Below are 13,203 nucleotides of genomic sequence, written 5' to 3' on the forward strand. Positions count from 1 at the left end.
GTGATTGGAACTTTGGGATTCCTATCCAGGGTTACCCAAAAGTCAAACTGTATTCCAATCAAGAGCAGATTAAATATGAAAAGCAAAATGGTAGGCTCCCTTACACAGCAACTCTTGCTTCATTTCTGGTTACTTCTACCTACACAGAGAATTGTTCAAGGAAGGTGTTTACCATCCCATATGTAGTCGAGATAATTTGGGCCATAAAGTCACAATTTTCCATACCTGCACAATGATTTTTTTTTATGAGACCAGACACCTGAACAAAATCTTTGGGAATGCAGGATATGGCAGGCAGTAGAAAGGAAATTGACACCAACTTTCCTAAGATTCCCCAAAGTAAGAAAGCATCTCTTTCCCCTACATTGACTCCAGGTTACACACTGGAAAATAGCGGCAAGTGAGGAATGCCAAGCGTAGACACAAAAACCAGAACATGACCATGGACTGTGAGGTAGCCAGGCTGGCAGGTGTAGGACTGAAATGGCTGCATGCCACAGCAGTAAAATGCCTGTGACATCCACACACCTACAATCAGTTTGGCGGTGTTTCCAACCCAGGCTGAGGGATTTCATTTTCCCCATATTAGGCAGTGACAAAGATTTAGATGGACCAAACATTTTATATTACTGTCAACAGCACTAACGTAGGTTCAGCTGGCAGAAGAGAGGGAAACCAAGAGTGTCTGCATTATTTTCTCCAAAGAAACGAGCTGAGCACCATCTGCTGTCAGCCACCACCACCATCACCACCACCCAGTGCAGCTCTTTCTGTACCACACCCTCACCCCACTTCTGTGAGCTCCCTCAATCTCGGCCCAAGGACCTGAAATCCCAGTGTTGCCCTAAATATACGTTTAGAAAGTTACTTACGACAGAGCAGTTGGTAACACAGAAGATCTCTTAAATGCTGCAAAGTGTTGTCTACTCGTGTCCAGCTGCAAAAATTATCTACTCTTCCAACCTTCCTTCTAAGATTACATGCAATGCTACAATGCTTCGCCTACATAACGTGGGGGGATGGGGGTGGCCAGACCATACAGTGTGGAAAACCAATATTCTCACACTAGTGTCTATAAACTGGTTCAAGTTCATAAAAGTAGAACAGGAAAGCCTACTGAATTAATAATAGGAAATAGGTTGCATGAGCAAAGACAAGTTTCCAAAATACCTACAAACCACACGTGGTATCTGTGTCTAGCCGATTTTTTTCACGGCCTTTCAGGAAATGAACTATCCCACTCTGAAAAACCAGAAGAACAGTATTAGTAAGTCAGTCAAGACCAAAGCCAACTCCAATAGTGATTATAGTACTACATTTGATCTCTATGGACTGTAGAGGAGAATATAAGAATGAGACCCCTCAAGAGCTTTTCATTAAAAACCAAAAGCCATTTATACAGAAGCAGTTCAAATTTTATTTATAAATTTGTTTAAAAGCATATAAAAGATTTATTTTTTTCTTTTGCTCACATTTGTGCCCTGAATTAAGAAAGTAGGGATTCAAATCTAAAGGTGCCAAAGCTTCCCCAAACCTGATCTGAGAATTAGATAAGAATTAGCTGTTTAGAGAGACAGGCATGCAGCACCCACAGCTCTCACTAACCTGAAAGCATCAAATGATTCCCTCCTTTTCTATCTTACTAACACGTCTATAATTATACTTCCAATACGAGGTGAAACCAATTAGAAAAATAATGCAGCATTTCACTGGCAGTAGAGATTAAATATGAGTTCAGTAATCAGCTCCTACAAACATGCATAAATAACGACAGGGAGAAACCAGTCATCCCCAGCTGCTCAGCTGAGTGGGTGGGCAGTTGAAGTCAAGGTAAAAACAGTGAGGCTGAACAAAACTGCAAGAAGGAAAAACATCTCGGGTGGTTTTTCAAGGTCAGTTGACAAAGGCCAGTTGTAAGCAAATATTTCTCATATATCCTGGAAGAAAAAGAAAACAAAAATTAGTACCAGCAACAAAATTCAAAGCCTTTGTAAATCCAAAATGAAGTTCCTCCAAAAAACACTCTACCTGACTATTTTTTTAATGATTTCAAGTCCCAGTGAAATGATTTAATTTTCCAGTTCCATTTTGAGTCACAAAATGGTCTCTGTCAACAATGTAATGGCTTATTGAATGACAGCTCATCAGCTGTGTTCTGAGACATAGGCTAACACGGGTCACAACTAATAGTGTTCACAAATATTGTCACCCACCTCCATAGTTACAGCAAGGACAGGGCAAATGTAGTACGGGGCAGAGCAATTTAAATGGAACTGTGTGGAGTAGAGGCACACTGTATTATACAGCAGGAAGGTGACTTCTAAGGGGACGTGGAGGAAAGGAGACAGACTTAAATGAGTCCCCACCCCCCACTATGTGCAAACAGTCATGACATCTCCATCAGGCCTCCCAGACTGCTGGGCCAAGGTACACCTGGGATTCAGACTACTGGTGCTCTAACATTCTGGGAAACTAAAATTTCAGGTTGCCTCATGGGTCATGGCAAATGCTTAACCGCCTTTGAAGACACTGGAGTCAGCGTTGCAACAGCATCTCGAAGGGTCTCACCTACTGGTATCAGAGAAGGGATCGTTTGAAGTGATTCTTTAAACATCCTACCCTAGATGCATCATGAAAAGTAATAAAGGACTCTAGAAGACCAAAAACAAATTTTTAATATAAAAGCAATTTTAAAGTATCAAAGAATATGGTACTATGGAGAACAGTATAGAGCATCCTTAAAAAACTAAAAATAGAATTACATATGATCCAGCAATCCCACTCCTGGGCATATATCCGGAGAAAACTATAATTTGAAAAGATACATGCACCCCAGTGTTCACTGCAGCACTATTTACAATAGGCAGGACATGGAAGCAACCTAAGTGTCCATCAACAGAGGAATGGATAAAGAAGATGTGGTACCTATATACAATGGAATATTACTCAGCCATAAAAAAGAATGAAATAATGCCATTTGCAGCAACATGGATGGACCTAGAGATTATCATGCTAAGTGAAGTAAGTCAGACAAAGACAAATATCATATGATATCACTCATATATGGAATCTAATTTTTTAAAAATGATACAAATGAACTTACTTACAAGACAGAAGCCGACTTACAGATATCTAAAACAAATTTATGGTTACCAGAGGGAGGGAAAGGGATAAATCAGGAGCATGGGATTAACACACACTACTATATATAAGATAGATAACCAACAAGGACCTACTGTATAACACAGGGAACTCTACTCAATATTCTGTGATAATCTATATGAGAAAAGAATCTGAATAAGAATGAATACATGTATAACTGAATCATTTTGCCGTACACCTGAAACTAACACAACGTTGTAAATCAACTATACTCCAATAAAATTTTTTAAAAATAAAAATTATAAATAAATAATCAAATAACAAATATGTATTAAGTAACCTGAGAAGAATGTGATTTAAATTAGAAAAAGCTTTAAAAATAAAGATCGGTCTAATTTTTCTACCCAAAATATGCTGATCAAAGGCCTACTACTTAAGTGTCCATATGATGTTTCAAGAAACAAGTTTTTCTTTGGCTTTCATCATAGTTTTATCATATTTTCTGCCTTCCTCCTTTCTTTCTCTGTCTTTGGCTTTTTACTGATTCCAGCATATCCTCCAAGCCCCATCTGTGAGCCCTCCTCTCTCATTCCTTGTAGGAGCTTAATTGTCATCTACCAACTTCTAAACAAATGCCACATTCTAAATATATTCTGTATACTAACCTCTTGTCCACTTATTATTTATAAAACATATCCACACTAAAAGTTTAGTTTATAACTTTTCTTATTTTTGTATGGTGTCCTTTGATGAACAGATGTTTTATTTTAATGTATATTTATCATTTCTTTTTAGTTTATACCTTGGGTCTTATGAAATCCTCCCTAGCTCAATTTTATAAATAGTCTATTTTCTTCTAGAATTTAAAAAGTCTTCCTTTCTATTTATAAGCTTTACTCTACCTGGAATTGATTTTTTTAATGATTTCATGTGGGTACTCAATTGTCCCAACAGCATTTGTTGAAGAGTCCATTTTCCCCTTATGATGGGCTCTACCTTTTGTCATACAACAAAATTCTAGAAATAGTTGGGACTGCCTGTGCCAATTCTATACCATATTAAATATTTTATTAAGTCCCATATGTACTTCTATATTTTTAGGAGTGAATTGGCTATTCTTGGTTCTTTGCTCTGATTAGAATTTAACTAAATCAACGGATTATTTGAGACCTCATTCTTATCCATTAACAAGGTAAAACACCATTTATTTATTCCTTAATGTCTTTCTATAAAATTGTATATGTATTTTAAAGGTAATATACATCTCTGGTTTTACCTTTTTATTAGGTTTTTTTGTTGATTCTCTACGCGTAGAGACAAACTTAGTTCTTATATATTGATCCTCTATCTACCAACATGGCTAGGCCCTTGTTTATTCTAATAATTTTAATATAAATTCTTTTGGATTTTCTCAGTAGATAATTGTATCATCTGTGATTTATAAATATTTTCCTTTTCAATGCTTATATCTGATTCAAAAGAAAAGCTTTTGATGTGTTTTTATTATAGAACTTTGATCCCTGTATTAGCTAAAGAAATTTCTTTTCTATTCCTAGTTTGCTAGAAGTTTTTACTGCAAATGAGTATTGAAACTTATCAAGTGCTTTCTCTGTATCTATTGAGATGATCATATGGTGTTTCTCCTATAATTTATGAGGTAAATTATCTCGGAGATTTTTTGGGGTTTTTTTTGTTTATTTGTGATAAGCCAAGCTTGTATTTCTGGGATGAATATAATTTGATAAGGATATACTATGCTTTTTTTAAGAAATTCATAATTGAATCTGTCAAAATTTTGTTGTGATTTTTTTAATCTATGTTTATGAGTGAGACTGGCTATAATTTATTTTCTGTATAGTCTTTGATTTTGATTCATAGTTACATTCACCTGCTTAATCCTTTGGAAGAATACTCCCTCCTTTTCATTTATCTGGAAAACATTCTAGACATTTGGAATAATCTGTTTCTTGAACATTTAGTAAAACTTTTCTGTAATATGTGTAGGCCTGGTTTTTATTTTATGGGAAGACAGTAACTAATCTAGATATGGTTTAAATCATTTTGAATTCCCACCGACAAAGTGTGAAAGAAACTGTTTCCCCCATCTTGCCAACAGAGTATGTTGTCAGTCTCTTGTGCTTTGCCAAATAATAGATGAAAAATGATATTTTGGTTTAATTCTTAATTTGTATTCTTTTTGTTATAAATTCATTGGGTGCTTTAATTTCAAAGATTGTATTTTTTTATTCCTAGAAGTTCTGTTTTGCTCTCTTTGAAATCTTCCTGGTTGTCTGTATCTCTTGTTTTTGCTCATCGTTTCAAATCCAATATCTATTCCATCAAATGTTTTATACATAGTTACTTTAAATTCAGTATCTAATCATTTTATTATAACAAATCATTTGGTTCTAAATCTCTGTCATTTTGGTGACCTCAGCCACAACCACATGTTTCCCTGTGCTTGTGGTAAGTTCCAGTCACTGTGTTATGCTTGGGATATATCAGTGAACAAAACAGTCAAAGGGCCCTGCTCTGATGGAAGAGGGAACATAAATTACCACAGGGAGAGAATAAGAGTAATTAGTCAACAAAACATCTAAGAAAATGATGTTAGAAAATTAGGCTAGAAGTTGCAGAGTGCTACTGAATAAAGAAATGGAGACTGCAAAGAGAATGACAAGAGCCTGGGGTAAGGGCACAGGTGGCAGCATTAAATGAATGGCCAAGGAATTCTTGGAACGCAAGAAAATACTTGAAAGAGAACAAATCGTTTGGACACTTTGGAGAAGAGTACAGAGGGAGCAGCCAGTTCTTAAGTTTTCAAAGAACAGCCAGAAAGCTGGCATGGCTGGGAGGAATGAGGAAGAAGGGCAGTAGGAGGAGAGTGCCAGAGGAGTAGAGTGGGGTCTAGATCATGGAGCCCCTGTAAGGATTAGTAAATAGAAATCCTTTGGCTTTTACTCTAAGGACTTTGGCTTTTACTCCAAACATTTGGAGAGTTATCAGAGCCATTGGAGGGCTTTGAGCAGAGGAGTGACAGGGTCTGACTTATTTTTCAGTCTCATATTGAGAACAGACTCTAGGTGGGTAAGTGTGGGAGCAAGGAAACCATCGAGGAGACTATTTCAAGAATTGAGATGAGCAGTGATAGAGGTTGGGATCTATTCTGAAGGAAGAGTCAAGAAGATTTGATGATGGGTCAGCTGTGAGGATGTGAGAGATGGGTTGTACTGTTATGCAAACAGGAAAAAGTGCAGATAGAGCATTGGGGTAAAGAGGATCAAAGGTGAAGTTTTAGACATATTAAGGTTGAAATGTCTATTAGACATGCAAGTAGGGATGTTGGGTAGACAAATGGATCTGCAAGTCTAGAGGAAGAGGTCTAGGCTGGAAATTGAAATTTGGGAGTACAGAGCATATTGGTATTTAATTTCATGAGAATGAATGAGGCCATGAAGGTATTAAATGAATGTAAAGAAGATGGTCCAAGGTGGATCCCTGAGGCACTCCACTGTTAAGAGGACAGAAAGATACAGGGGATTCAGCAAAGGAGAACAGAAAGGAGTGGCCACTGAAATAGGTGGAAACCCAGGAGAGTACAGTGTCCCAGAAGCCAAGTAAAAAAGAGGTTCAAAGAGGAGGCAGTGATTCACCATGACAAATGATGCTGATCGGTCAAAAGATGAAAATTGAGAAATAACCATTTGATTTTGTAATGTAGAAAATGTCAGTAACCATGAGAAGAACACTGTGGTTAGACAGATATGGTCTAAATTCCGATTAGACTGGGTTTAACAGAAAAGGGAGGAAAGAAATTTGAGACAGGATAGATACCTCAAAGTTTTTCTCTAAAGGGGAACAAAGAAACAGGACAGTAGCAAAAGGGAAAGGGGCTTCAATACATAATGTATATTTATTTAAGTTTTCTGCTGATGGGAATTTTCTAGTCAAGATGACAGCTGACAGTTCAGGAGAGAGAGAAGAACATTGTTAGAACAAAGTCCCCCAGTAGGTGGAGGAGATAGAATCTGGTCCATAAGGAAAAGCAGACATAGAGGAAGAGATGTGTGTAGGTAAGTGAGGTGGAGATGGGAGACTGCGCAAGTTCTTACCTTTGTGTCACTGCTTCTTTCACGCAAGGGAGAAGCCAATATACACTTTGGACTTGGATATGCCTATCTTACTAAGGAATCTTCAATCATTCTCACTCACATCACATCGCGAGAAAGCAATGTTCCTCCCTTTTTATCTGTGAGGAACCTAAGTGGAGATTCACAGCTCACTTACCTAAGACCTACCAATAGTCAGTGGTGAGCCAGACTCCCATATCCTCATTCTCCTAACAGCAGCCCATGCAGTCTTCATTTACTCTCTCCCATCATCTTCCCTTCAATCCCAGGTATTTTTCTATGTATATGTACCTTCTAAATTGGTGGTGGTGGTGGTGGAGGAATTATTAAGTAGAGGAGAAAATATACAGCAAGTTTCCAAGTCCTGTCCAAAAGCTGAGTTTCAATCACATTTCACAACTTATAAATTCTATAAACTTGGATAGTCTTAAATTCACAATGCCCTATTTTCCACATGACTCTTACTCGTGTATTCTTATAAGTCAGTAATATGTCAATTTCACACAAGATGCAAAGACACTGTGTTTTGATTCTTTTTTCTCTCTTGTACATTGTCCCTATTCTGAATGCCATAGTGATACACATGAGCATACCTTATAAATAGACACATCCACTGTGCATTCTCTACAAATTTGTCTACACTTAATTATCTTCAATATATATATACATTTTTGAAATCTATCCATAAATTTTAACCACTAGATGCATTCCAAGGAAACATGCATATAAGATTTCTAACAGATTGTCTTCTCAAAAATGATCTTTTGTCCATCAGGTATTTGTTAAGGGGTGATCTCCTCTAGAGTTTCCAGGTCAGCAAGCATTTGATTACTTTGTTGTATTTTACCAGTTTAAAGGTTTCTATCCATTCTTTTTTTTTTTGAGTAGGTACATATACACTTGGGCTTCAATTAAATTGTAAAACCCACTGTAGTTAGTTTTGATTCTGTACACATTGGAAACCCCACAATCCCATACATTCCAAAGCTTTGGTGCTGTTTCAATAATATATTGTGCACACAAAACACATTACACACATATTACAACACAGTTGCAAGGTTTTCTTCACGGAAATCTGTAAGAACATTTCATTTTCAAAAAGTGCATTTTGCTGTAGGGGTTTTTAAAAATCATTTTGTAGTGAAAAATTAAATGCTGGTTTCTTTGACGTGCTAGTTTCACTGAAAGAATATATTACAAGAGAATGCTTACTATTTTTATAACCATATGTCACTGAAAATCTTCCTGAAAAAAAATGTTCATTTGTTTTTGTTTTAGGTCTGGGCAAAGGGTGACTTTTTAAAAAGGCTTGCAGTCCAGGCAATCACACAGCAAACAAAGGGCAGGTGTCATTTTTTATTGTGATTGGCATTGACTGGAGCTGAAATCAGGACCTTCTCCATCTCTCAGAAGCTATTGTGGAATTTACAGTAATCACCCTGGCTGACTGCCCATCACACAGCTGAATAGCACGCCAAAAAAAATAGTATCTGGGGAGAAGGCCACAACGTATTTTTAAAACTCTCATTGTTTTTATTCTTCAACTTTGAAAGATTTTTTTTAGAAAAAATAAAAATAAAACTCACCCAGCTGTTACCACTATTCATATTCCAATAGCCTCCAAAGTGCTGGAGGCCACCTGGCTGACTTTCACCTTGGAGTCGGTCCAGAAAGGCATTATTTACCCTTTAAAACAATGAAAGATGTGTGTAAGTGGAAAGCTTGCTGCAGGGCTGAGAGATTTCTGAGAACCTAATGTGCTGTCTGAACTGACTGTGGGGACTGCTGCCCCCATTCAGCTCAGAAGAAATCTACAGACACTTCTTTTCACGTTAACCATATGACATGCTGTGAGCAGTCCTTTGGTGGAGCCGGTGCCAGTCTTGCCTCAGACCAAAAGGGGCATAAATTCTTAACTTCAGAGTTTCACTTACCCACCTCTACCAGTTCTACAAGAGCCTTGGTCACCCAAGCAACCACACCCCTCAGGGCCATGCCAGGAGTGAACCCCAGAAGCTGAGGAAAGATGGAAGCTTCAGCAAGAACTAAAACATAAAGAGAAACCAAACATAGCTCTGTGGTGTTGTTTTTACAAGACATGTCCCTCCCATATATCCTGTACCCCATTGCCAGTCTTGCTAAGGTAAATCCCATTAGTGAAAAGTAGAAGGAAAATAGGAAGAGAGTGTGGGAAAAGGGAAATATCAGAAGAAGGAAGCCCAAACTTTCAAAAGAAGGGAGGGGTACATTTTTCCCTGATGTTTGGACATACTTGCAGCAACCAATTTCAGAAATTAAGTTTAACATATAGGAGGTAAAACGATAAAGGCAAGAAGTGATTCTCATAAGGGTCAGGATAAGGTTACCTATAGGATGATGGTTATATTCTATTCCTGGAGCTGGTTACCTGGATGTCCATTTTATAATTAATCATCCTAAATATTCATTTCATGGACTTTCTGTGTGTTATATCTTACACTTTTTGAAGTTAAAAAAGAAAAAGGCCACACCATGCTCTGAGTTGCCCATGTATGGCTGAGTAGAGTCAGGGACATGGTGGCTGGAGAAATGGCATTGTAACAGGTACCCTATGATGTGAACGGGTTATTGAGGAACAGTGTCATGAAGACCATAAGCTTCTCAGCAGAAACAGAGTGCCTGGAGCACAGCAACCACTCAATCCATGCTTGTGGAAGGGAGGCTAGGCAGGACCCAGTCAAGTTAGCCTCCTTTTTAGTCATGAAGTTTAGCGAATGTGGTCATGGTGGGTGGCTGTAAGTCAGCGACTGTGGGAGATTTGGGAACTTTGAGGATAATGACTGCTGAGTGGCAAAGTCAGAGGCTGGGGGTTTGCCTAGCGGTCTTGCTCAGTGTGCCAGCTAAAATGCCAACTGCATGTTGACCCACGTTAGTCTCTGGCTTATGGGGTTGCTGCTTTCTCCTCAACTCCAAGCCGCATCTGGCAGTGGTCACATCTTAGTTATCAGAAGACTTTTTTTAATCTCTCACCATAAAATCTACCCAGGTGCCATATTCTGGTCAGCCTGGTTCACTGCAGAACTGAATGTTTAAGTCACCTTTTCTAGACCTCTCAGCATGCAGGTCGAAGTAAGATACTTGAGCTGGAGACTTGAATATTAAGGAAGACAGAACTGACCTTGATCCCCCTAAAACTACACAACCAGTGGTATGCTGGGTGGTCCATACGCCTGGGGCTGTTTTTATCCAGTCTTTTTGTCAGTAACAAAGATGGGCTTTCCCTCAATATCCCCCCCATCCCACCCCACATCCAATCCACTAGAATTCTTGTTGGCTCCACCCACTAGACACATCCTAAATCACCCATTTCTTTTGATGACCACCATTCTAGTACAAATCCCTGTCGTCTCTCATCTTGCTTCTGCCTCCACTCCTGCCCTCTGCAATCTGTTCTCCATACAACCACCTTACTATAAAAGGGATCGTGCCTTCCGGAATTTTGTTTAAAACCCTCCCATGACTCCTATTAGTCTTAGAATAAAATCATTGGCTTACAGAATCTTCTATTTCCTGCCTACCTTTCTTACCTCATGTTGTATTATTCTCTTCCTCACCATCTATATTCAAATCATTTGGGACTCAGAAAGACCAAGCTCATTCCTGACTTAGGGCCTTTGCTTTTGTTCCTGTGCTTGATAAGAGGGGGCATTCCATTGCATGATTTGCGCCCCCCCATCTCTATGTGACCAGCTCTTGTTTTTGGATGTCACCTCTTCATTGAGGAACTATCGTCTTCTCCAGTCTCTCTCTTAACATCACTCTGTGTCGTGGTCCTCCTGGTGTGTATCACTGTCTGAAATAATCTCGCCGTTAAATTGTTGACTTCTGTTTCTTTCCTCCAGACTGTAAATTCCATGCAGTCAGGGACCTTGTCTGCCTTGTTTACGCCTATTCCCAGTGCCTAGAACAAAGGCTTCACAGAGTGTGCCCTGATATGTAAGAGGTGAATGAATGAATTGTCCAGGTGCATGGTCCCCACCTCGGCCTGCTTCTGTGACTGCAGCTGCATTGTGAAATTTCCCATGGTAGTGAATGTAGTTCACTGTCCACTGCACTCAATTCACTCAAACACTTTGAAGATGGATAACTTGTGATGCACACAAGGTGATGCGATTCACTTTTAAGCATGTTACTAAGAGGACAGCAGAGTGGGTCAACTAGAGATCATGGGTGGTAAATAGATTACCCTTTTCAATTTCTATCAAGAATTTGTAATAGGGAAGAATCTTTTGTATTCTACTACAAGTTAATCACTAAAGGGATGTTGCCAATAAGCTTAAATTATACAGAATGGCCCATTTTTGAGAACCCTTCCTCTCAGATAATGAGGTAAAATACCTGTTTAGCTCACAGAAAGCATCCTGACCAGGCCCACCTGTGAATGACTGCAGGGAGGAAGAAATTAACACATCCCCTCTGGAGGCTGACGGGAACCAGGAAATGTTTGACTTTACTCCCTCCCTTTTTAGTACAAAAGAAGCCTGAATTCTAACTCAGGCAAGATGGTTCTCTGGGACACGAGTCCACCATCTTCTCAGTTTGCCGGTTTCCAAATAAAGTCGCTATTCCTTGCCCCACCACCTCGTCTCTGATTTATTGGCCTGTCATGGGACGAGAAGTACGAGCTTGGACTCAGTAACAAATTCAAATAGGGGGAAAAAGGTACCAGTTTATATTTTTGTTTACTAGTGTTAGAAAATACATACATTTCATTGCTGTCAAGCTAGTGCTCTGAATTTTCTTCTAAGGATAAAAATTATTGTTCAAGGATGGTTCAAGTTTCAATAAATCAGTTCAGTTCATTCCAGTTTCCAGCTTGTGGCCCAGATCCTTTCAAGTCCTTGACCACAGTGCTCTGTCTTTTCCCACTGGAGCTTCAACTTTCTTCTCTTACTCAAAAAGTTACACTGGGTCAGATTCAGGTGCAATCAGGTTCAATCTTATGGGATTCATTGTAAAGCTTATTAGGAATCTACAAGCTTTCTATTATAAAACTCAGGGCTGCACTTTCTGCTATGTGAACTTCCAAACAGTAGGAAACACACTGTCTTTTTGTCTCCAATAAAATTATGTCCCTGGAGAAAACCTAACTTATGTCCCGTATGCTCAAACTACATAGTCTGTATTGTTGCCCTCAGCAGGAATGGACACAGCTATTTTATGCATTAAGAGACAACTGAACGAGTATTTTCATATAACATAGAAAAGCTCACTATAAACTCCAAAGGACAATACAAACATAAGCTTTTATCAAAAGCTGATAGAGAGCATAAAATATGTTTAAAGACTTGATCAGTTGTTTCAGAACTGATTACTGAGTTTATTATCCAGAGAGATTTCCTATTGGATTAAATTTGGATCTACATTTAATTAGAATCAATAGAAAGAATAGGAGATGTAGGAAATAAATAGTGCCACCAATATTTAGGTATTCAGCAATAAGGAAATAAAGAATAAGGGTCAAGGTTCCTGTAACAAAAAAAGTAATCTTTTCCACCTCTAATCAAATACCGCATTTTTATTGGGTGTCCATTGAAGATTAATTTCTTAGCAATGGGACCTATTAATGTGACATACCACTATCTTTAAAATGCTTAAAGCTTTATAATCCAATTCTCAGAAATTCAGAGAAATAACTGGCTACTACTAACCAGTGTTATAGAAATACAATATCAGGTTTTTTAATAGGAAGACTTTTAAAGAGAAAAAAAAGTAAAAGACTAAACTAATTCATGACCTACTTTATTATAAAATAGGTAGCAGTAACAGTTCCCCTTTACCCAACAAAATAGTCTAACCAGTGTATCAGAGTTTTTATGTTTCCTTATAACCAGAGAAGAACACATAAATTCACATTTGATATTTTAAAACTGTTCTGACTGGGCGATAGAAGCAGAAAAATCCAGTCAAAATAATATGAGTACACATCCAC

The 13,203-nt window shown here is 38.2% G+C and overlaps 1 protein-coding gene across 2 annotated transcripts in view; it reads right to left on the minus strand.

Annotated features, from left to right (window-relative positions):
• Positions 1-1,393: 1,393 nt before the first annotated feature.
• Positions 1,394-13,203, minus strand: part of EPSTI1 (epithelial stromal interaction 1) — a 100,403-nt gene continuing 88,593 nt past the window's right edge. Inside the window, exons 9-10 of one of the 2 annotated variants that reach the window (XM_022574911.3) lie at positions 8,819-8,918; positions 1,394-1,937 (exon numbers count right to left, since the gene is read on the minus strand). In XM_022574911.3, the coding sequence (XP_022430619.2) occupies positions 1,929-1,937; positions 8,819-8,918 (109 nt within the window). In that variant the 3' untranslated portion in view covers positions 1,394-1,928. The remainder of the gene's footprint in view (positions 1,938-8,818; positions 8,919-13,203) is intronic. The other variant, XM_089899510.1, reaches the window with a different exon arrangement.

This window comes from Delphinapterus leucas, chromosome 18, assembly GCF_059928025.1.
Source record: "Delphinapterus leucas isolate spDelLeu-1000000601 "Yukka" chromosome 18, BTC_Dleu_Yukka2, whole genome shotgun sequence".
Taxonomy (NCBI): Eukaryota; Metazoa; Chordata; class Mammalia; order Artiodactyla; family Monodontidae; genus Delphinapterus; species Delphinapterus leucas.